A 23349-nucleotide genomic window follows, 5' to 3' on the forward strand; every position below is an offset into this window, starting at 1 on the left:
AAAACTGTTCCTTGTGCCTAAGCTCTTGCAAGGGGCAAAAGCAAGTTTGATTTCTGAAGTAAGATGAACATGCAGCAGCAAGCTAGTGTCTGGGGTTTTATTTTTTTATTATTTCACTTTCTCTTTTTCTCTCCCCCGCCCCACTTCTGCTATTTCAGAGGGGGAAATACCTCAATTGCTTAAATAAACTTGTTTGTTAACTGCCACCACTCCTGCTCCAGAGTACCCAAAATGCTTTGAACAGTTTTGCTTAACTCTTGTTTTGTGTTTGTACTTGCATTTATATTATGCAGAGGTTTATTTACCAGCATAAGAAACAAGCAAGTGTTTGGGGCCATTTTTATTCTCTGTTTGCACACCCAACCCTTTAAAAAGGAAAACCCCCAACAAACCGCCCTAACAGACTCTCCACAATCCTCCTACACAGTGATCACCCACATGAAGTTCAAGCCTTGTTCTCACACGGTTACTTTGTCCTATGTTTGGTCTGTACTATTCAGACGGCAGTGGGGAGGGGTGTTGCTAAATGCTCCTCCATTCAGAATAATTTCCTCCATGTAGGAAACTAGTATGTCAAAGAAAAGCCTGAGGTGCTGGTTTTCTGTGTGGAGGGAACACCTTTGTATGGAGGAGCATTCACTCCTATGAACCCCTTCCAGCAGTCTGAAGTGGTATTATTTAGTGCTTCTTTGTCCTTTTAAAAGTATATTTTATTCATTTATTAAGTTTATATCCCACCCTTCCTCCCAAAGGAGCTCAGGGTGTGTATATATATATATATATATAAGCTGCCTGTCTGCTGCACCACTGAAGGCACTTCATGTCATTTTGCTATAATATTGCAATTTTATTAATACTTTAGCATCTATTGATAATAGATAATTTTGTCTGTATTGTGTGACATTAGATGATATTATATGTCTTTAAAAAAAATAAGGTGATTTTACAAGAGATAGTATTAAGAAAATAAATGCTAACATAAAAATTGCAGTATTTGCTAAGGTCTGTTGTGTTGACTTTCCTGCTTTCCTTTGCTCTATGTCTGCCTCTGTCATCCTAGGAGTGAAGATTCTTCCCATCCCTGTCCTATCCAATAACTACAGCTATCTTGTTATTGATACTGGCTCAAACTGTGCTGCAGCTGTAGACCCCTCTGACCCACTGGCGGTACAGGTGAGAGAGACAAAATGTGACACCTATCGCCCCTCCTCTCTCCCTGTGGAGCAAGACTAGCATGTCCTTTCTTATTTGATTCTTCAGATTTAAAGGGGGAGGGCTGTACCTCAGTGGTAGAGCAACTGTCTTGCACACAGAAGGTCCTGGCAGATATCCCTATATCTGGGATATCTGGACTTGGTCCAGGAAGGCATCTTATAAACATTTATATTATTGAAGGCATCTGCATGTTTGGTCATCATCTGGTTCAGCCACTGCACTTGCAGAAGAGGCTTTAGTATCCCAAATACATGGGTGGCTCTTTTTATGCATAGGAACGACATTTCCAACAGAGCAGGTGGAGCAGCTACGCTGTAGATTTTTTGCTAATATGGCAGCAATTTTGCTTTCCGCAGGGAACTCTAGTATAGGTGGATGGGAGGGGGTAGAAATCTAGAGAGTTCCTGGTGTCATCAGCAGGTTATAATTCCTGGGATTCTTTGCAAGTTAAACCAAGAGCTAGCGTAGCACAGTGGCTAACTGGATGTGCTGCAAGTCAGGAAGTATGGCATCATAGAATTGGACAGTTGGAAGGGACTCAAAGGGTCATATCTGGTCCAACCCCCTTGCAATGCAGGAATCATTTGCTACAGAGAGCAAATCTCTCAGCACCCATTCCCAGTATGGGAATGTGGCAGAGAGGCCCATGGCCCACCTGACTTCTCAAAGATAAAGCAGGTAGGGAGGCATTGTGTGTGTTAATCCTCAAATGCCACTACCTCCCATTTCCCCTCCTTGTTCCCATACTGGGAGGTGCCTGGAGCTGTGGAGGATTAATATGAGAGGAGAGGATTCCTCGTAGTAAGCCCCTTGATATGGCCAGACAAGTCCTCCATCTGTCCTTTCCACTCCCCTCTCTTTACAAGCTTAGAGCTGGAGGGAATTGCATGCTAGGTAATGCAAGTAATCCAGTTCCTACAGCTAGACAAAAAAGGTAAGCAACTTCAAGGTTAAAATATAAAAGGAACAGATTTTATTTAAAGCAGAAGAAAAGGGAGCAGAAGAAAAAGGAAGCTGCATTAAAAGAAAGAAACCGCATTCACTAAATCAGTTGTAAACTAAGCCAGGTTTAGCCTTTTACTAAATGCTAGGGGTTGCTGCCCCTGCTCATGTTCGTCTCCAACCCACAGCCTCCTTCCCAACCCTCCCCCTTCAGATGCCACTCTTTCAAAGCTCCCTCAACCCCTCGTAGTTCACCCCAGTCCCAAGATCTTGCTGTCACTCACAGAGGGGAATAAATATGTTGAGGGACGAGTTCTGGGCAAACTGGGGGGCAGCAATAGAAAGCCTGTTAAGGTCTGCTTGGCCACCCACCCAGCTGCCTTCCTGCTCGCTCAGCTGGGCCTCCCGCTCATTCAGACCCCAAACTTCCCTCACGTGGTTGCTCATGCATCACCCATTCCCTGGCTGAGACCTCATCTGTGTTGGGGGGTGGCTGGGGGAACTGCCAGTAGAGTGCCCCCATGCTGCAGGGGCAAGTGCTGTTAAAGCAGAGACTGAAAACTGATAATGCAATTTGTACTGTTGCCTTGGCATGTGGAGCCCTGTTTACATTGAGTTGGGGCCAGCCGCCCTGCCCAGAGATGCACATGTTTGACTTCCTTCAGTGGTATTAGTTGCTGCTTTCAGATAATTTTAAATCTGTGATTGACCCCTCCCCAGAGCCTGCTTCTCACTGCCTCTTGCCTGAGGCTTTGGTTCCTGCCACCCTGCTTTCCTGACCATCTGCAATTGGCTACGTAGGAGCTGGCCACGGCCAAGGTCATTCCAAGTTTAGAGCGGCAGCCTCACATGATGCGCACCATCCCTCCTGCTTGGGGCTTGTTTCGTGTTTTCCCTTCAAAGGCTCCCGTCCGGCTGGCTCTTCCTGTTATACTTGAGAAGCGGCTGTGCGGCTTTGTTCAGATGCAGCCGGCGGAGACATGCCGGGTGGCCGGATGAGACAGCCAGACCAGTGACCCGGAGAGGAAAAGCTGGGGATCCAGATTCGGAACTGGAGGGTGAGGGGCTGCTGGAAGCAATTCCTCCCTCCTTGACCCAGTTCAGGGGTTTGTCTAGGTGCTGTTCTGATAGAGAGTGATGCCGTGTGAATTGCAGTTGAAGTAACAGCTTAATGCTGAAGCAAAAGCAACAAAATATGCCCGTACCTGCAAGGAAATTCCACAAAGACAAACCGGAAGGAATCCTAGCCAAGGAGCAGCATTGCCTGTACGCACTCTGGGAGGCGAGTGTAATGCACAAACTTAGTGCTCTGTTGCTCCAGTTCCAGTTACCTCTTTATAGCTGAACAGAGTGGATAGAAGACAGATGGCCTGGGAATATGTAACTCTGATGGGGGAAGGTGGCACTGCCAAGTAGCTGAAGGCTTGGGCATTAAACCTTACACTGGCCCTTTAATGTATTGTACATTGCCCAGAGGAGGAGACATTGAGTGACCAACAAATTTAGATGATGCACGGGATCCTTTGGGGGAAATGGGTCTGTCAAGAATAGTGACACAGTGGATGGAAGTGCCCTTGCTGCCTTGGGACCAAGAGACAGTCAATTATGCACCTGGGCAGAATGGAGTGACTCCCAGTTTAAATGCAATTTAAATTGCAAATACTACTAAACTCTCATTGGTAAGCCCTGTCCTTACCCCCTAATTCATATGTGGTAACAGGAGTCTGCATGATTAGAGGGCCAAGCCAAGAGCCATGATAAGTTTTGCAGTCTCTCTTCTATCCCCACCCTCCGGATTAATGCAGGCTTGGAGGTTTCAGTTTTTGTGATAAAACACATGTGCCTGCACCACCAACCCGCTTTCTTGCGTAGAAATGCAGGTGGGGATTTTGATCACAAAAACAGCGCAGCATCCCTTTTGCCCAGTGCCCCTGCCAAGAGATCAATTGCAGATCCCTCAGTGCAGCTTGGCCTGGATGCTTTCTTGTATGCTGGCATGAGACTTATTGTTAATCAGTTTGTGTTGTCACTTCATGTGTTGCTTCTCTCTCTCTCTCTCTCTCTCTCTCTCTCTCTCTCTCTCTCTGTGTGTGTGTGTGTGAGAGAGAGAGAGAGAGAGAGAATGAATGTTCAGGCCACGGGGAGACGTGTGGTTTAATAATTGTTTTCCACATATGCCCCAAAGTGATGTACAAAATGTAATAAAAACATTTACAAAACAGTTAAAAAACTAACTGAAGATCAGTTTATTTATATTGTTTATTAACAATATAATAGGACAGTAATCCCCTTTCTGTGCTAGTCACAGCAGCTGCTATGGAGAAATTATATTACAGCTTTATATTGAAGTATACCCTGTGGATGTGAGCTTAATTTTTAATGCAAATGATTTTCGAAGTCTGTTTTGATGCCATGTGGATGTCTGCATACAATACTTAATTCCTGTACATACATTAGTTCTGGAAGACAGCACTTTATGCATATAATTGTTTTTTAAAAACATTTACATGCGTAGTTTTTTTAAAAAAGAATCAGTTTAGAAATTTCATTGTTGATATTTCGAAGCCTCTTTGCTCTTCACATTTGCTTGTGATGCTATTGTGCGTTTGTCGCTTTCCAGACTGCTCTCTCCTGCCCTGTTGAGTCACATATCTTATCGGAATGGCCTTCTGCTAGACTTATCTAAGCCCAGAAATAGGGATCAGCTGCCTTGCCTTTCTCAGTCCCTCTGGCTGTGCTGTGTGACTCTGGTTCCTGCCTTTGCCATTCAGAACCTGTTTCTCTTATACAGAGCAGGAGGATGTTCCTCTGTTTCAGGCTAGCTTTCTTTCCTGCCTTTTCTTGGGATGCAGGACATGAGCCTCTCCTATAAACCTTTTTCTCTCTCTCTCTCTTCAGTCGGTCATCGAGAAAGAAGGGGTGACGCTGGAGGCCATCCTGTGCACTCACAAGCATTGGTAAGGGGGCTCCCTCCTTCCCTTACCCTCGATGGGCCCTAGAAGGCCTCAAAATACAGGTGTGCTGAGCAAATGCTCTGCATCATGCCATCCATGCAGACATTTGCGGAGGGGGGCAGGGAAAGAATATAAAATTTGGGACTCTTCATTCTCTGTGACCCTGCCAGGAGGGAATTGCCCCCATCATGCCTTGTTTGGGAACACATCTCTGGTTCTGGGCACTGAAATCCGGTAGGTGAAATGAGGACTGGTAGGTAGATGAGCTTTTTTTTTACACTGTGGCTTTATAACAAGCGTGTTTTCTCTCATAGGGATCACAGTGGAGGCAATGCAGCGCTGAGGCGGCGGCACAGCTCTTGCCGAGTCTATGGCAGCAGCTATGACGACATCCCAGAATTGACAGAGTAAGTGACCTTTTTATTTCTCCTCCCCTGTGGATAAGTGTTGGATAAAATGTTCCCCTGCTGAGCCTGGAATGTAAAGGCAAATCCTCCCATTAGCTGGGGATCTGTCTGGAGGCTGTAAAGAATAATCCGAAGTTTTCTAATATCTGCTAAAAAGGTTCCTGGGGAGCAGCAGGCATCTGCAGAATTTGCTAGTGTTCCTGACTCCTCCTCCTCCTCCTATAAAGCAGGGATGGGCAATCTGTGGCCCCTCAGCCCAGTTTCATGAAGGCTGGAAGGTCCCAGATAGAGAGTGAGGGGGAGTGGAAATACGGGTGGGATCACTAAATGGATGGAGCAATGGAAGCCGATCAGAAGGTTGGCGGTTCGAATCCCCACAACGGGGTGAGCTCCCATTGCTCAGTCCTTGCTCCTGCCCACCTAGCAGTTCGAAAGCACGTCAAAGTGCAAGTAGATAAATAGGTACCGCTCCACTGGGAAGGTAAATGGCGTTTCCATGCGCTGCTCTGGCTTTGCCAGAAGTGGCTTAGTCATGCTGGCCACATGACCTGGAAGCTGTACGCCGGCTCCCTCAGCCAGTAAAGTGAGATGAGCGCCACAACTCCAGAGTCGTCAGGGGTCTCTTTACCTTTACCTTTAAACAGCCCATTGGGCAGAGGGGAGAAAAAAGAGAGAGAGAAAGAGAGGAAAAAAGGTGTGGCATCTGATAGATTATCGTGGCCCTTGACAGGGCAAACGTCCCTGCCACCCTCGCTCTATGGCAAGTTGCTATGACATTTTCGATAGGAAGCATTTGGCCAGTCAAGAACTGGGGTCCAAGTCTCCTCTGTGCAGAGGCATACCTAGGCTCTTTTGCACCATTGGTAAGGAGCTATATCGGCGCCCCCTCCAACGCTTGTGGCCCAGCCGCCCAGAGCAGTGGAGGAGCATGCAGACAGGCGGGCAGCCTCCTAGCCACGGAGGTATGATTTCTGCGCCCTTGGTGGGGGCCAACATCTAGGTTGGCCTATGGACCATGCTAAGGTCTTCCAGGCTGGCAATATGGTTTTCCTTCCTTCCTCATGATCACAAACCCAACTGTTGCATTCCAGTCCCCTCTCAGATAAAGAGACCATTGTGATAGGACGTCTGAACTTCAAGGCCCTCTTCACGCCGGGACACACTGTGGGGCATATGGTGTACGTGCTGGATGGCAAACCTTTCGAAGGGCCAGCCTCTCTCTTCTCGGGAGACCTCCTTTTCCTCTCCGGCTGTGGTAAGTCCGTGGGGAAGGGGGATATAGGACAGCCATTGCTTCCTGGAACATATGGAAGCTTCCCCTAGGCACTAGAAGGCAGCAGCTGCACTTGTGCTCCCAGTGCTTAATTTGTGTGGAGACATCTACAACAAGCTCCAAGATAGTTGGTGGGAAGAGGAGAGAGGGGATTTGGTCCTCGTTTCTGGGAGGTGTGCAGTGTCTGTGAGAGAGGAGACACTCAAGGGGGAAAAAAGGTGTCAGAGGAAGGGTTGTAGCTCAGCAGTAGAACATCTGCTTTGCTTGCAAATGTCCCAAGTTCAATCCTTGTCTGAAATCATGGAAAGCTGCCATCAGTCAGTGGAGACAATGTTGAGCTAGACAGATCAGTGGTCTGTTTTGGTATAAAGCAACTCTCCCTATGTTTCTGTCCGGCTGTGAGGAAGAACTTTATTTTTGTGCTTCTTCCCTGTAGAAATTAACTCCTTGTTCCTTAACCGTCCAGGTCGGATATTTGAAGGGACGCCAGAAACAATGCTGGCATCGCTGGACACGGCAGCTGATCTTGCTGAAGACACACTGCTTTGGCCAGGTAGGAGCTGGAAGAGCTGCACGGGCAGAAACAATGCCCATCTCCTTCTACGCTGGTCCTGAAGTAGGGCAATGGCTGGTTGGGAATTAGAGGAGGTGAAGGCACTAGAGGGTCACTGGGAGTGAAACTCAGCAGGATGAATCTCCCTGCATCAGCGCAGCCCCTGTTGACTGCCTGCTCCTTTTCTTTTTTAATAGGGCACGAGTATGCTGCAGAGTGCTTAATGTTTGCACGCCTTCTGGAGCTGGAGAATCCCGTCCTGGAGCAGAAGCTACAGTGGGTGAATCAACAGCGGGTTGAGAAGAGAAGCACGGTGAGAGGGGTGGGTGCATGCATGCATGCATGAGCTGGTTCTTTCAGATCAGCTGTGGTCCCTGTAGAATCAAGAGAGAATTGGAGAAATGTGGCCGGGGTGCGGGGTGGAATTGATGGATCTTGGAGTGTTCTTATAGATAAGAGACTCAACCTGCTGGTGCTGTGTGTGTGTGTGTGTGTGTGTGTTTCTTTGTTTCCCTCCATTCCCCTTCAGTTCCTGTGCATCGGGCACATGCCCACTTCTCCAAGGCCCTCTTTGTCCAGCCGCCTCCATCCACTGCAGATGCCATGGCATTCATCCAAGAGCAGCTTCCTGGCTCTCTTGCGCAGCTGGGTAACACCTGTCCAGGGAGTTTCCTGCCTCTGTCTTCTTAACTGCAGGCATCTGGTTTCTGATTTTGGTTCCTCCCTTCTGGACGTCTGGAGTGGGGTGGTTGTCTGGTGCAGAACCGGCCTGGGGAATGTGGCAGGTGGTACTTTCTTAGCTGGGATCTGCTTATCTGGGAGGTTGTGGGTCTCTTAGCAAATTCTTGCATGCTGTGGTCTCTTTGCCTCAGTTGCTTGCTATTCGCTTTGCCTTCCTTTCTGTAAGATATAAATAGGTTGCTTTTCAGGTATCACCAATGCATTAGACCTGGGGGAATTAACCACACCCAACCAAGTGTGCAAGTACACAGGCAAGCATGTGGGTGGAAACTCCATCCACAGTTTTGCTGGGCCCCACTGTCCCCTGCCCCCCCCCCACCTCAGTCTCTCTTTCATTGTGATGTTCCTGTGCCTGTAATTGCTGCCCATTTTCATCATCGTTGCTTACCTAACTTTTAAATTCCTTCTGGGTTCATTTCTGTTGCAGAGCTTGGCCTAGTTTCACCAGCCTTTGTATAGTATCTCTCTCTGCAGTTATCTGAACCTCACCTTCATCTACTTGTCTACTCCTTCCATTGTTCCACTTACCCAGATTGTGAGAACAGGCCTTTTCGGTGGTGGCGCCCCATTTTTTGAATGCTCTTCCCAGGGAGGCTAACCTGGTGCCACCATTGCATATCTTTGGCCGCCAGGCAAAAACATTCCTTTTTGACCAGGCCTTTGGCTTTTAACTATCTATGGCCTTTTAGAGTGGACGGAATGTTCCGTGGTTTTAAGGTACGTCTGTTCTTTTGGTAAGTCATTTTGAGTTGCCATGACAAAAAAAGGTGACTAATAAATTTAATAAATGATAATAATAAATGTGGGCCATCTGTGCAGAGAGCAGTGGTGGCCTTTGCAGTGCCATAACCTAACACCGAATTAAATTACATTTTTGAGTAGCAATACTGGTATAGTGGAACCTCTGTTTTCGGGCGTAATCTGTTCCAGAAGACCGTTCGACTTTCAAAACATTCGAAAACCGAGGATCAATGGGCGGTTGGCAAAATCCATTGGAAAAATGGAAAAACATGCAGTGCAAGCCATTCTACTTCCAGGTTTCCGGGTTTTCGGCGTTCAGTTCCGAATGCTTTGTCAATGGAGACGTTTGAGAACCGAGGCTCCATTGCAATAGTTTGGTTGGGATCTATGCAAAACATCACCAAGGCCAAAGCTGGCATGGCCCGATGGGGAGCTTTATGTTGTCTGTACTGCTTTCACATTCTGCAAAAAGCAACTCACAGGCCAAGATCAAAAGCGTTTAAGGTCAAATTCGAAAGAGCAAAAAGGGTCAGGTATAAAGTTGAGGTGGTCCAATTTGCCCAACATGCCAAAGTCCTGGCCTCCCCTCCCCTTCATTCAAAGGAAAGCAGCAAACGCGAAAGCAGCTAGGAGGAGTTACTGCTTTGTGCTGCCCATTGTCCATGCTCACAGTGTGTGCCTGTCTCGTTCTCTCCCCTAAAGTGCCCTTCTACCATCGGTGAGGAGAAGCAGTACAATCCCTTCCTGCGGACGCACTGCCCGGAGGTGCAAGAAGCCGTGGGGATGAAGCGCCAAAGGGACGAGGACTGGGACAGCTTCCGGGCCCGGGTGCTGAAGGAAGTGCGGCTGCGGAAGGACGTCTTCAAAGCAAACTAGCAATCTCGGGTGGTGTCAGGCTGGAGCCACATGCAGGGTGTACCCACAGGCAGGGGCCAGGCAGGGCCTCTCTGCAAGGAGGAGCCTGATCACATAACGGGCTCTACTATGCTGATGAGGAGGGATCTACTTGAATGCCGATCTCTCACACAGTGCAAAGTGAAATGGCAAAAAAACGGAGGGGTTCAGGCTCGTTTCTTGAGCTCCCCGTCCACCAGAAGGTTTTGCTGGTGCTGCTGTTTATCCATGAGGCATGGCGAGTGGGACTTGCAGCCTTTCACCTGCAAAGGTGTTTGGTGGTGGATCCAGGTGTGCTTGGGTGGCTCCCTATCCCCTGCTGTTTTCAAAACACCTGCTGTGGGGGGTGGGAGGGGAAAGTGATGGAGCAGTAGAAGGCAGCGCCTGGGATGATGAGATGCTGAAACGTGCATCTTTATTTTCAGAATGTGTGTATTTGTTTTTGAGTGTGCCAGCCTATTTCTAGCTCAGGGGGGTCTCTTAGGTCATCTTGTAAGCACAATCCTGTCACTTTGTCCCCTCATCTGGAGAGGCAGGTGTACACATGTGAAACGGTCTTCCATCTCTTATCGAGCACATCAGGAGGAACTTTTGCCTCCCCAGTATTCCTACTCCCCAAAAACAAAATCTTGGGCAGCTGAGCACTTTTTAAAAATCATCTACATCCAAGGAGAGAAGGTGTCCTGCCATTTGGCCTCTTCAACTTGTTCCTTCTCTTCTGACTCCTGTTAATATAAAAATGTTTTAAACTTTCTCTCCAGTTGAGCCAGGTGGGCATATAAGCTCTTGCAGCCGGGCCAAGCTTGGATTTGTGCTCCATGTACTTGCAAGGCAGATTTCCAGGATTGTGGTGCACCTAGTGTTTCTCCAAGCTGCCTCTCAAAGCACAAGCTGTTACCAGGAATGCATAGAGTTCAGGCCAACAATGGCTGTGCTTCCCACGGGAGCAGGAGAACAAAGCCAGGGAGGCATGCCACCACCTCCTACCTCTGAGAGTATGTTGCCAGTCCCCCATGGCATACATGGCTTTTTTCCACCGCCACCACATGCAAGATGTTCTCAAGGGAGATTGTACATTAATGACTGTGAGGGTGTTTTTAACTGAAGCTCAGCACTGTGGCCATATGGTTGGTATTTATCTGTATATAGTTGAGTTTGGCTCCTGCTAGATGAGTTTCTACTGTCTGTGAGTTTTATAGCGCAGGGTTGTTCAAATGAGAGGCACAAAAGAGTGTAATCTCTTTTTTTTAATTCATTGGCGATGAAATAAAATAGCACGATAGATTATTTTGGAATCCTTTTTTTGGTCCACTTCACATTTTAATGTATTCTCTATTGTGGACACTACATATGTTTGCAAAGACATGAAACAGTGGGTGGGTGTGTTTTTAAAAGTGACTGCTGTGAAATTTTAAGAGAACTGCTGTTTCACTTTGCACCTTCAGTTCTTCTGTCAAATGCTGAGGCTTTGTGGTGCCAGTAAAACAAAGCTGAGAATGGAGGCTTACAATGCTGCACACGCAGTGTGCTTAACCTCAGGTAGGTGAAAAATGTGTTTCTTTTGCAGAGCCTCTCAAAGATCAGTAATAACTTTGAAAAAAATATTCTTTGCACTGCGAAGTGAACACCTACACAGTCTTAACTCTGCAGGAAGGAGGATAAAGTGTGAGTAGCTGATGACTGGGTCACTGAGCCATCACATTTAGGCTGCAATCCTTAACAAAGTGACAAGGGAGTAAGGCCTATTGAACACAGAGGGACTTCCATCTGAGGAAACATGCCAAGGATTGCTCTGTATTGAAACATGAAAGCAAAGTATTGGCAGGAGAAGGCATTACCTGCAGGAAACCAGGTGTAGCAACAGATCTTGGAAGAATGGTGTCTTGGGAGCCTCATTTGAATGAAAATTGGTTCTCAAGACCTACCCAAGTTGTTCTATTACAGCAGATGGGTAATCTTTTTCAGCCCAAGGGCCACATTCCCTTAAGGTGCAACCTTCTGGGGGCCACCTTCCTTTTATGGGTGGGAGCAGAGGCAAAGTATGTAGAGCATTAGATCTTACTCTTTCGCCTTTTGTACAGTAGGCTGCATTCTAGCCACGCACAACCAGAATTCTCTACATTCGCTCTCCTCCCCCACCTGCTTCATCCTGGCAAGAAAGAAGCAACACCACCATTTAAAAACACATTCCAGCCAGGGGGAGAAATGCGAAGGAATGGAGGAGGTTGCTGATCAGGGCCAGCAAGGGGTATGGCCTTTGGAAGGTGGGTGGCCTGCAAAGAGCCTTGAGGAATAGATGGAGAGGCTGGAAGGGCTGCATTTGGCCCCCAGGCCTAAGGTTCCCAACTCTATCCAAGTCCCTAGCAGAGGGGCTGGGACAACCAGAACACAGGATAGCTCTGCCTTCTCTCTGTGTAGGCTAATGTCCCTGTATTCAGTGGAGAAGAATGTACAGGCCAGTCGGAAATAAGTCATACTGAGTTCAATGGGGCCTACTCCCAAGTTAGCGTGTGTAGGACTACAATGAAAGGAAAAGCTGATGATGGGCGGTGCAAAACCTTGGCTTCGCCAGGGTCTTTTACTTGGAGAAAAGAAATTTTATGCTCCTGGATTACACTTCATTCCTCTAAGCTTGCTGCTGTAACAAGGGCAGGTGCATAAGCTAGTTCACCCTCACTCTTTGCACGACAAGAGGCAGCATGAGGCCTATGAGTTTTGCTTAGTAATCCGCTCTGGGGTGGGGAAAGTGGCTTTGATCACACAACCTTCTTGTCACACCCAGGAGCTGCTGTTATCTTGCCTTCCTAGAGGAAGCCCATGTAAGGGAACTGATAATTCTAATACCAAACTCTCTGGAGATGCACTGAGATATGAAGCCGAGGACAGGGTCTGGCTTGCCCAGGGGCGTGTAGCTGTCAGCTCGGTCAGGGATGCTGCTGGGCAACAAGGTGGTTGATGGAGCAGCAGCATCCCTAATGTTCTGTCTGGCTGAACTCCCAAGTGCAGACTTTCCAAGCCTATCCCAATATTAAGAGTTTTTCTGGTAAAGGGGATGTTGGTACTGTGGACATAGGAACACGCAGGCGCTCTACCCCCATGCAATGTACCTTTGTGCTGTGCCAAGTGCCCATTTGGGCACAGCTGAGGTAGGTCGTGCCTCCTAACTCATCCAGCCAAGTCTCAGCAAGTCTTTAATGAGCTTTCCTTCTGATTTGTTTATTGTGGAGGGCAGGTCATATGGCAATGAGCATTTGTCCTGAATTCATCCCAATTTCCTTGCAGCGTGTTTACATTTCTTTCCCTTTATTTATTTGTTCATCAGTGCATTTCCTGTCACTTTCCAACTGGCAAAAAGTCTGGTGTCCTTTGTCTTTTTCAAAAAGTGGACTTGTTGCACTAGGACGACGATTGATTTAACCACTTTAAATGCTAAATAAAGCCTAATGTTTTGGTATGCAGCTGAACTATTCCCTCAAAATGCTGACAGTCTGGTGGCTCTGAATGTGATAATCAAAGGCAGGTGTGGGGAACCCTTTGCCCCCCAGATGTTGCCGAATTAAAACTCCCACCATTGGCCATGCTTTCTGGGGCTGATGGGAGTTGTAGTTTAGCAACATCTGGAGGGCCAAAGGTTCCCTACACCTGATATAAGGGATAGGGCCCAAGATTTATGTAGCACACACTGTGATATTTGTTTGGATTTGAATCTCCCAATAAATTTTGGGCTTTTCTTGCGTTTTACATTGGTTTTTGCTTGGTTTCTTGAAAGAAATATCATCTAACAAGCCTTTAAAATGCTGCTTTGGAGCGGGGAGAGGAATTGATACAATCAAGCTTGTAGGAATTGGTAGGCAGCCCTATGGGTTTACTTGCCAATGCCCCTATTTACCCTGCGTTATCTTGAGAAGTGCGCAGTGTCCCCCCTCATTGCACAACCTCCCCCAAAAGTCCTAATTCATTCTCCATTCTCCACAATGCAGGATATAGAATACGTTCTGAAAAGTTATGTCAGTTTTATCCCAGAGAGTCTCTTTCTTCCTCTCCCTTTTAAAAACATGTTTCCGAGACATGGGCATTGCAGCAGTGTATCCAGCCTTCCAAAAGTAATCCACAAAACACCGGGGACATTTCAGTACACAAGATAGGGTAGATTTGTTAAAAGATCAAGGATGGCGAAGAAATGCTCTGCTGCTGAAGATCCAAAAATAAAACTGCACCAAAAGGCATAGGTGTGTGTGTGTGTGTGTGTGTGTTGGATGTCACTGTTTCCATGCACACCAGCTGATAAGAGTCTTACAGCATGTGTAGCACATCTTTGATGCAAGCAGCATTCTGAATTGCAATGAAAACGTTAGCATTACACAAAACAGCATAAAGGGGTGGGGAGCTTTGAGTGTCTTTTTCTGTTCTTAACAACAGAAGTTCAAACTTCAGAAAATGTGTCAGTCTCCCATGGCAGCTGATTTAAGAACTGCATTAATTTGAGAAAAAGCCATTTGGATACTTTATGACAGGACAAATTTAACGTGTGTGAATCAATGTGAGATGGTCTTGCCCTTCCATAAGGCAGGGGCAAAATGGCATTCTTCAATGGGCTGCTGTCTGTGAAAAGCTCTCACAGCAGGGAGAAGACTGAGCAACACTCCCACACATATGCTAGATTTTTTTTTTGCAACACGGTGAAGCGTTCAGATATGTCCCCTTCCCTTTCTGCAAAATGACTTGGTACAGTCCAAGAGATATTTAAAATGCTACTTCTGAGTAACACTTACACCATAAAAGGTATTGTCTAAAAGTCCTGTGTTGCTACACTCTGACTGAGTTTCCTAGTTCGGAGGCTTCTCGGTCTTTTGTCTTGATTACAGGAACTTACAAAACTGGCTGCTTTATACTGGGTTAGACCATTGGTCCATTAGTATTGTCTGCAGGGACTGGCATCAGTACTCCAAAATTTCAGGCATGGGTCTTCCCAGCCCTATCTGGAGATGCCAGGGATCAAGAAGAGACCATCTTGGTCAGACCAAATACCTGACTAGTCCAGGGTCCTGCTCTCACAGTGGCCAACCAGATGTGTATGAGAACCCCAAAAGCAATCCTGAACACACCCCAACACTCTCACTTGTGATTCCTAGCCACTGGATTTCAGAGGCATAGTGCCTTGACTCTGGAGACATAACTGCCATGACCTTGAGATTTTCTGTATGCAAATCCAGTGTCCTACATCTGAAGAAGAAGAAGAAGAAGAGTTTGGATTTGATATCCCACCTTTCACTCCCCTTCAGGAGTCTCAAAGCGGCTAACATTCTCCTTTCCCTTCCTCCCCCACAACAAACACTCTGTGAGGTGAGTGGGGCTGAGAGACTTCAGAAGTGTGACTGGCCCAAGGTCACCCAGCAGCTGCATGTGGAGGAGCGGAGACGCGAACCCGGTTTCCCAGATTACGTGACTACCGCTCTTAACCACTACACCACACTGGCTCTGCAGACAGCCTTTCCTGATCCTTGCTTCTGTATTTCCCACCTACATTGATCCCTCCCATCTTTCCTCCAGGGCGGGAGAGGACATGAAACTTATTATATTCTTGGTTCCTGCTGGGGAGAGATCAATGAACTCTCTCGAGGCAAGAAGCCTCTCTCTAGAGGCCAAAACAGTTGCCAAGTTTCCTCATTTTCTCTCCCAGATGCTTCCCTCTTATATAAGCTGCTGACAACTGAGCTAAGAAGCCCTTCTCCGTAGGAATTTTGCAAAATGGTGTCTTTATGGATGCAGCAACCACTGTTGACCTGGATTTCACTGTACAGTGGTACCTCGGGTTACAGACGCTTCAGGTTACAGACTCTGCTAACCCAGAAATAGTACTTCGGGTTAAGAACTTTGCTTCAGGACGAGAACAGAAATCGTGTTCTGGCAGCGTGGTGGCAGCAGGAGGCCCCATTAGCTAAAGTGGTGCTTCAGGTTAAGAACAGTTTCAGGTTAAGAACGGACCTCCGGAACGAATTAAGTACTTAACCTGAGGTACCACTGTATGTAGGCCAGAGGTGGCAAACCTCTGCTAAACTACAACTCCCATCAGCCTTAAGCATTGCCTGTGCTGGGGCTGATGGGTAGTATAGCTCCAGCAACAACTAGAGGGGGTCACAGGTTTCCGATCCCTGGCACAAGCAAAGATTTATGAAAATGTACCGATTTTCAGGAAACTGCTCTGTTAGGTAAGTGAGTATCAGCTCTTTGATTCAGACTGATCTTCACAGCGACCCTTCAGAGTAGGCATGGCAGTTTTCTAGCAGAACTATAAGAGAGAAAGGGATGTGGGTGGCGCTGTGGGTTAAACCACAGAGCCTAGGTCTTGCTGATCAGAAGGTCGGTGGTTTGAATCCCTGCGACAGGGTGAGCTCCAGTTGCTTGGTCCCTGCTCCTGCCAACCTAGGAGTTCAAAAGCACCTCAAAGTGCAAGTAGATAAATAGGTACCACTCTGGCGGGAAGGTAAATTGCGTTTCCGTGCACTGCTCTGGTTTGCCAGAAGTGGCTTAGTCATGCTGGCCACATGACCCGGAAGCTGTACGCCGGCTCCCTCGGCCAATAAAGCAAGATGAGCGCTGCAACCCCAGAGTCGGTCACGACTGGACCTAGTAGTCAGGGGTCCCTGTACCTTTACCTTTATATGAGAGAGAGAGGGAAAGAGAAGGAAAACAGAAATGTTTTGCCAACAGGGAGATACCGTGCTTTGCCTGAAGAATTTCCTTCCAGTCATTCCACGGTCTGGGGGGCGGAGGGCTTTGTTAGAATAATGGCTTGTAACCATAAAGGCAGCTCACTACCCATTTCCATTTTATATAAAAGAAACTCAGGCTCAAAATTTGCTACTTGGCTCTTCCATTCTGTGGAAAGTTGATAAGGGCTTTCATTCAGCTACAATAGTTTATTTCCTCAGTTCTCCCATCGCCACCCAGGCACCAGAAACACAAACAAATGTATGAGAGGGAGAATTCTAGAAAGTGCAGCTTCTCCCCTCGCAAGGTACAGGAGAAGCTAACTCAGGTGGGTTCCTGGTTTCCAAGCATCTCTCAAAGGTTATATAGCAGCTCTTTTGCAGTCTGATCCTGACAATCGTGGGAGGGCCAAAACCTGGGTCCCTTTGTGGTGGGTGCTCCATCTCAGGGAGCAGCGAACTTTGATTTATCATATACCTGGTAGTACATTTCTCAAAGAGATCAGATTGCTTGAAAGGAACTTGAAATTGTACCAAAATCCTCCTTACAAGATGTTGATGGGGAGAGAATGCCACCGCGTGGAGGTTTAGTGCCTCTGCAGTCTTGGAAATGCATCAGATGGAATGAGTCAGCACCAGCCTTGGGGAAGGAGAGGAGCTGGGATGTACATTTTCTTGGGCAAGAGCTTGATACTCCTTTCAAAACTTTGAAGGCTGAGGGTTAGGCTCTCCTCCCTCTAATTCTGTTTTTTTTTTTTAATAATTTTTATTAACTGGCCAATCACATCAAATTAAATCATATCACATAAATTCCGAATTACAAAGTCAAATTTTTAATTTTGTTGGGGGGACCCATATTTCAAGATCCGAAGGGGAATTCTGATCATCTTCTTGCTGCTGCGTTAATGTCCCAATCAGTCCAAATCAGTTCAGAGTTCATAATTCTATCCCATCTTATCTTGCTGTTTCCACATCACATCTTGTCCAGATATTTTCTCTTTTTTCTTTATGATCTCTTCTGATAGTCTCCTTAAGCCGATAAACACCAATAGTAATAATAGTCCTGTGTGAATTTTCCATTCTTCCAATCCTCAAATCGAGATGGTTTCCATATATCATCTCCTTCATAGATAACATCGCTCTATCCATCATAGTCTCGTAAAACTATCGCTTGAGTCCCACTGAGGAGTTTAACCACAATATATAAACAACTCTATTTCTCTCTTTCTCCTCCCAGACTCAAGACCTCCGCCAGAACTTCCCAATATGGCGAAGGCATTTTTAACTGTGTCATTTCAAAGCTCTTACACTTTCCATGCTCTTCTTAAAACGTGCTTTGGTTCGAAAGTTTATCTCCACACAGCCTTAAATCCACAGCTTTAAGTCCTTAACACGATGTTTCTGACTCGTGAGGGGAGGGGATTCTTGTTTAATCACATAAGAAAAGTAGGGAGAGTCCCCCCCCCCTCAGTCATTTGCCGTACCTTGTCTTGGCGTATCTTCTCATGTTTTATTCTTCTCTTGTTTTACCAGAGATCTCTTCTGTTAGCAGTCTTTACTCCTCCTTCTCTCTTGAAATATGTGCATTCCTTTCATCCAAATTGTTTCCTTTGAAGTTCTGCATCTAGTGGCGCGAATCAGGGACGGCGTCGAGGAGTGCCGAAATCCCACAGGAGGGCTTTGTGCCTAGTGCCCCCACCCCCACAAATTCGGGGGTGGTATAGGGCACAGCAGGCAAGGGCCGTCCCCCCACAATCCGGGGGGGGGGGTTTAAGGAGGCTAATTACCCCATCATAGCCTCCAAATTACCTCGTGTGGGTCGGAGAGATGTTATTGTCAGCCATCTTCCGATGTGCCCCCTAGTGGCCCCCCTTCTCCCCCTAATTCTGGCTATTTTAAAATCTCAGTGAGTCAGGTGGCAAGGAAGCTACTAGAATTTGAGGTTTCCCTACATGTCCTAAGGCAGCTCGCCCCTCCCCAAGTTACCTTCAGCCAAAAACAACAACAACAAATAAATAAAAATGTCACAACCTATGATGGATCTGATAATGTTGGCATTCATTTGAACTGCATTCCTAAATGTACAGCAATGGGGCAGTATGGCTTGTTTATCAGTTTCCAACCTCTCTGGCTTGCCATTGATCTCTTGTAAAGCACAGCTTTTATATTATAGGGCTATATAAGAACATCATGCTCTTCTGTTTTAGTGGCTTGGCAGCCCATGACAAACGATTAATGGAAAACAATCCCAGCTTAAAATGGAAGTTGGATCATACATGTCCAGCTGTGGACAGTGTGTGCCACAAAGGGGAGGCGGGTGGGGGGAGATTCCATTTTAAATTTGGCAGGGGGGAAAGAGGGACTGATCTCCTGCAGCTGTCTCCAAGAAGTAGCCTTCAGGAGCTGCAAAGATGTCCTTTTGCTGTTTTTGCAAGGGGGTGGGTGAGTGGGAATTGTATGTGTTGACACTAACATGGTCAGCCTGCCAGCCGGCCCTTGCTCTACCTTTTGTTTGTAAATTAAATCTATATGATTAGAATCACAATTTTGTCTCCAGCATTCTTTTCCTGCAAAGAAACTCACGCTAAGGTGCTTTATTGACGTTACCAGCAGCTTGCAGATGTCATATTATAGAAGCATAGAATTATAGAGTTGGAAGGGACCCCAAGGTTCATCTAGTCCAACCCCCTGCAATACAGGAATCTCTACTACAGTGTTTCCCAACCGGTGTTCCGCGGCACACTACTGTGCCGTGAGACATTGGCTGGTGTGCCGTGGGAGGGAGGCGGGCGAGTTGGGCGGTGAGAGGAGGCGGCGGCGAGGATCCGCGTCAAGCCAGGGGCGGCTCCGCGGTGGTGGTGCCGAGCGGCGGGGCAGCGCGTGCAAAAGGGAGGAGCGCGAGACAGCGGAGGAGGAGGAGGCCGGCATGTCCGGGCAGCAGCAACAACAGCAGCAGCAGCAACTCCCGGCGACGGCTCCTCAAGCCCCGCCGCCGCCCCCTCCTCCGCCCGCTATCGCCGCCACCACCACAACAGCCGCCGCCGCCTCAGTTGCCGCCGTCCCTCAGTCCCTCGCTCTGCTGCCTCCTCCCACCCCCAAAGCTTGGAGGTTCCCCGGCAAGGGGGAGGGAAAAAACTTTCACTTTCGTGCGTCCCTCCCGGCGTGACGCTGCGCGCTGACGTCACGGGGCGGGGCTTTAATGGTGGTGTGCCGCGAGATTTTTTTTTCAGTAAACAGGTGTGCCGTTGCCCAAAAAAGTTTGGGAAACACTGCTCTACTAAAGCATCAGTGACTGAAGACCATCCAGCCTCTGCTTTAAAAACCTCCAAAGAAGGAGACTCCACCACTTTCTGAGGGAATCCATTCCACTGTTGAACAACTCTTGCCACCATAAAGTTCTTGCTGATGTTTAGTTGGAATCTCATTTCTTGTAACTTGAAGCCACTGGTTGCAAGTCCTACCTTCTTCCATCTTCCATATGACAGCCCTTTAGATATTTAAAGGTGGCTATCATATCACCTCTTTAGCAGACTATTCAGCTATCTCTCAACTGTTCATCATAAGGCTTGGTCATCTTGGTCACCCTCCTCTGCAGATCTTCCAGCTTGTCAATATCCTCCTTAAATCACAGCACCCAGTACTCCAGGTGTGGTCTGACCAAGGCAGAATAGAGTGGTACTAATACTCCCCTTGATCAGGACACTATCCTTCTGTTCCTGCAGCCTAGAATAGCATTAGTTCTTTTTGCTGCTGCATCACACTGTTGACTCACATTAAGCTTGTGGTCTACTAAGACCCCTAGATCCTTTTCATATATATTACTGGCAAGACAGGTAGTATCAATTTTACTTAGGGATAAACTACCAGAAGGATCCCGTACAGGCATTTTTTTAACAGGAGGGGAAAAGTCAAAGCAGCTGTGGAGACCCTGAATCAGATTTGGGCCATGACTTGTATGGCAAGTGCATGTATGCCCTGTTGGACAAATAGCAGTGGTGGTGTGAGCAAGGGAGGAGGAGGATTTCAGCTGGGGAAATGGCAGTGTCCGTGTTTATAGCAGCCTTCATCAACCTGGTGCCCTCCATAAATTTTGGACTACAACTCCCACATGCTGGCTGGGGCTGATGTGAGTTGTACTCCAAAATTTCTGGAGGCACCAGGTTGGTGGAGGATTAACTTCCTCTTTGGCAACTCCATAGCCCTGCTCTGTTTCAGGTTTCCCTGCAGCCACTTTAAGAAAAGAAAAAACAACAACTTCAAGAAAGCCAGTGGAAGGACTTATCATAATAGGGGCTTTGGCTATGATTAGTGGAGTGGTTTTAGAAGGAGTTTAGGTATGACTCAATTGCTCGCTCTTGTGATACCTTTCTGGCAACTGTTAAAAGACATCGTTTAGGAAAGTTTCCATGAAGAAACTTGCAATTGAACTGAATAGAAGCCAGAATAAAGGCAAAGTGTGAGACACTAGACCCTTGATGGGTAAAAACATCAATAGTTGACTCTCAGCATTAGTGTTCCTAAACATGTTTCTGGACAGAAATCTAGATCTTAATTACAAAGAGCTGTTGAGTCATTTACTTTTGGCTGCACTAGCAGCTGTTGAACTGGAAGACACGTAAATGTTGACCAGTGGTACCAAAATGCCTTTGATGTGATCTTTTGGAGAAATTAACACACAAACTAAGGGTAGGCAGGGGCCAGAAGACAAAGGACTCATTCAATAAAAAATGGAAAGCATTGACTGATTACACAAGTATAAAGGTTATTGCCTGTCCTCCAGCCTTGCTATAGGCTACACTATGGATCTTTTGAAGTTACTTTCTCTTTTCATTTTGAAACCCTGTAAAGGAGAAAAAGAATAAAGATTATCAGTATGTATAATAATCGAGCTATCTTAAGCCTCATGTTAGTATTCACCTTTTGCATTTATTTATTTACTGCTTCAATTTGTATTTTCAAAAATGTTCAGTCAAGAAATGTAAAATAATTACCGTAGTTGACTTTTACCAAGTCTAAAACTCTTTTGGGAAGGAGCTTAAAGGCTAAAAGAATTGCAAATGAAAGAGGCTCAGGCTAAATCCAATGCAATGAGTATACACCAAAGGAACCCAATAGCTTGCCCTCCTGACGCTGGACTACAGTTCCCATCTTTAGCTGGCAATGACCAGCAGTCAAGGATGTTGGGAGTTGTAGTATAACATAAGAAGGGCAACCTATTCCCTATTCCTGGTTTACATGGCAGCATGCTTATCTGTGATTAAGTTCCACTGAAGTCAATAGCTTTACTGCAGAGTAGACTTGCATAGGATTGCATTGCACAAGCAGTTCAAGTGCTGAGTGCTCAGAAGCTACTCAAATGAATAACTACTGTTCAGCTTAGGAACAAAATAGTGGGGTAAGGTGGGTGGGCATTAAAAACACTTATAATGGCCAGTAGGATCATTCAGATGAGCTTCTGTGCCCCAAATGTCTGCATGGACCAATTTTTCTACCAAATTAATGGTTATCATTATTTTTATTATATATTTATTTATACCTCACCTTTTCCTCTGGCAGGACTCAAGATGGCTTAAAGATAAAAACAAGAATCGCTAAAAACATTCAAAAAATCAATAATTAAAAATGATTAAACATTTAAAGTATTAAAACTACATACATATAAACAATCTATATAAAACTTACAAATAATTATGATAAAAACAGTGTGGCGTCAGCCATTTCATTAAAAGCAGACAGTTCCCAAAAGCCTGTTGGAACAACAAAGTCTTCCCCTGCTGGCAGAAGGACAGCAAGGAGGGAGCCAGTCTGGCTTCTCCATGGAGGGGATTCCAGAACCTGGGAGCTGCAACTGAGAAGGCCCTTTCCTGCATCCCCACGGCGTCTGTGAGATCCCCCAAGAGGAGCTCTTTAACACCTTGGCAGATCTTGAACAGCACGCGAATGTTTGTATACAATGTGTTGAATGTTTAATTCCAAAAACCAAAACCATCCATTTTAGTATTGGATGGAGATTGCCTGGGACTCTTGAACCACCCCTTGTCAGGCCAACCCTGCTGTGCAGAACTTGAAAGAGCCCATTCCTGGCTGGAAGGTAGTCTACTTCACTAAGGGAAGCGTTTGTACAATTCATTTCTTCTGCCCAGTTTTGCTTTAGCCCCCCACTCAATGCTGTGTGGCCCTTGGAAGGTTGCCTAGTGGGGAATGTGGCCCTCAGCCTGAAAAAAGACCCCCCCCCAGATATAAACAAGTTTCTCACACACCCTTCAAAACTTCACCCCTAGACCAGATGTTTTCAGCCTATTTGGGTCCCTGTCTCCCTTGACCAACTACATTCTTTCTGTGGCACCCTTGTGGGGCTCAGGAGCCCAGTTATGTCACCCCTTGCCTGCAGAGCTGGCAGCTCCTTACCCCTTTTCAAACACCCTCCTCTCAGGAGTGATCCCTCAGTCTCCCCTCTTCTCCTCTCTCCTTGGGAATCTTCTGGTCTCTGAGCTGCCCCTCTCCTCCCCACGCCGCCCCACCTCAAAGAGAGGTGCCTCCTCACATTGCCCACAGGGCCCTGGGAAGCACCCCCTGGCCAACCCTAGAGGCACCATTGAGTTTATATCCAGGGCTGCTGCAACAAACAGCTGTGCAATCCTTTGGGAGGCAGCGATGCTAGAGGCCATAAGAGGAGGCCATTGCAAGGGAGGGAAGGGAAGAGGGACAGAGGCCAGTGTTGCTTGCAGCCGCAGCACCCCTGTGACCATCATTCAAGGCACCCCAGGGTGCCACGGCACAGTGGTTGAAAACTACTGCCCTAGACCAAATAGATCTCGCTGGGCTAAAGCCGTGATACGTTGCAGATTCTGCGCGCTTTCGCGTCAAAGAAAGCTCATTCCAAACAACAAATGGGCGCAACTTTCCGGCGGCAGGACCC

General features: G+C 46.9%; 1 protein-coding gene across 4 annotated transcripts in view; it reads left to right on the forward strand.

Annotated features, from left to right (window-relative positions):
• LOC309535786 (putative hydrolase PNKD) overlaps positions 1 to 13461 on the forward strand; it is a 34456-nt gene extending 20995 nt beyond the window's left edge. For all 4 annotated transcript variants that reach the window (XM_082229168.1, XM_082229166.1, XM_082229169.1 and 1 more), the window contains 7 exons: positions 1061 to 1173; positions 5056 to 5114; positions 5426 to 5518; positions 6610 to 6773; positions 7258 to 7344; positions 7542 to 7657; positions 9529 to 13461. In XM_082229168.1, coding sequence (XP_082085294.1) covers positions 1061 to 1173; positions 5056 to 5114; positions 5426 to 5518; positions 6610 to 6773; positions 7258 to 7344; positions 7542 to 7657; positions 9529 to 9702 — 806 coding nt within the window. In that variant the 3' untranslated portion in view covers positions 9703 to 13461. The remainder of the gene's footprint in view (positions 1 to 1060; positions 1174 to 5055; positions 5115 to 5425; positions 5519 to 6609; positions 6774 to 7257; positions 7345 to 7541; positions 7658 to 9528) is intronic.
• Positions 13462 to 23349: the final 9888 nt, after the last annotated feature.

Source organism: Podarcis vaucheri (genome assembly GCF_965113315.1).
Source record: "Podarcis vaucheri genome assembly, chromosome: 1".
Taxonomy (NCBI): Eukaryota; Metazoa; Chordata; class Lepidosauria; order Squamata; family Lacertidae; genus Podarcis; species Podarcis vaucheri.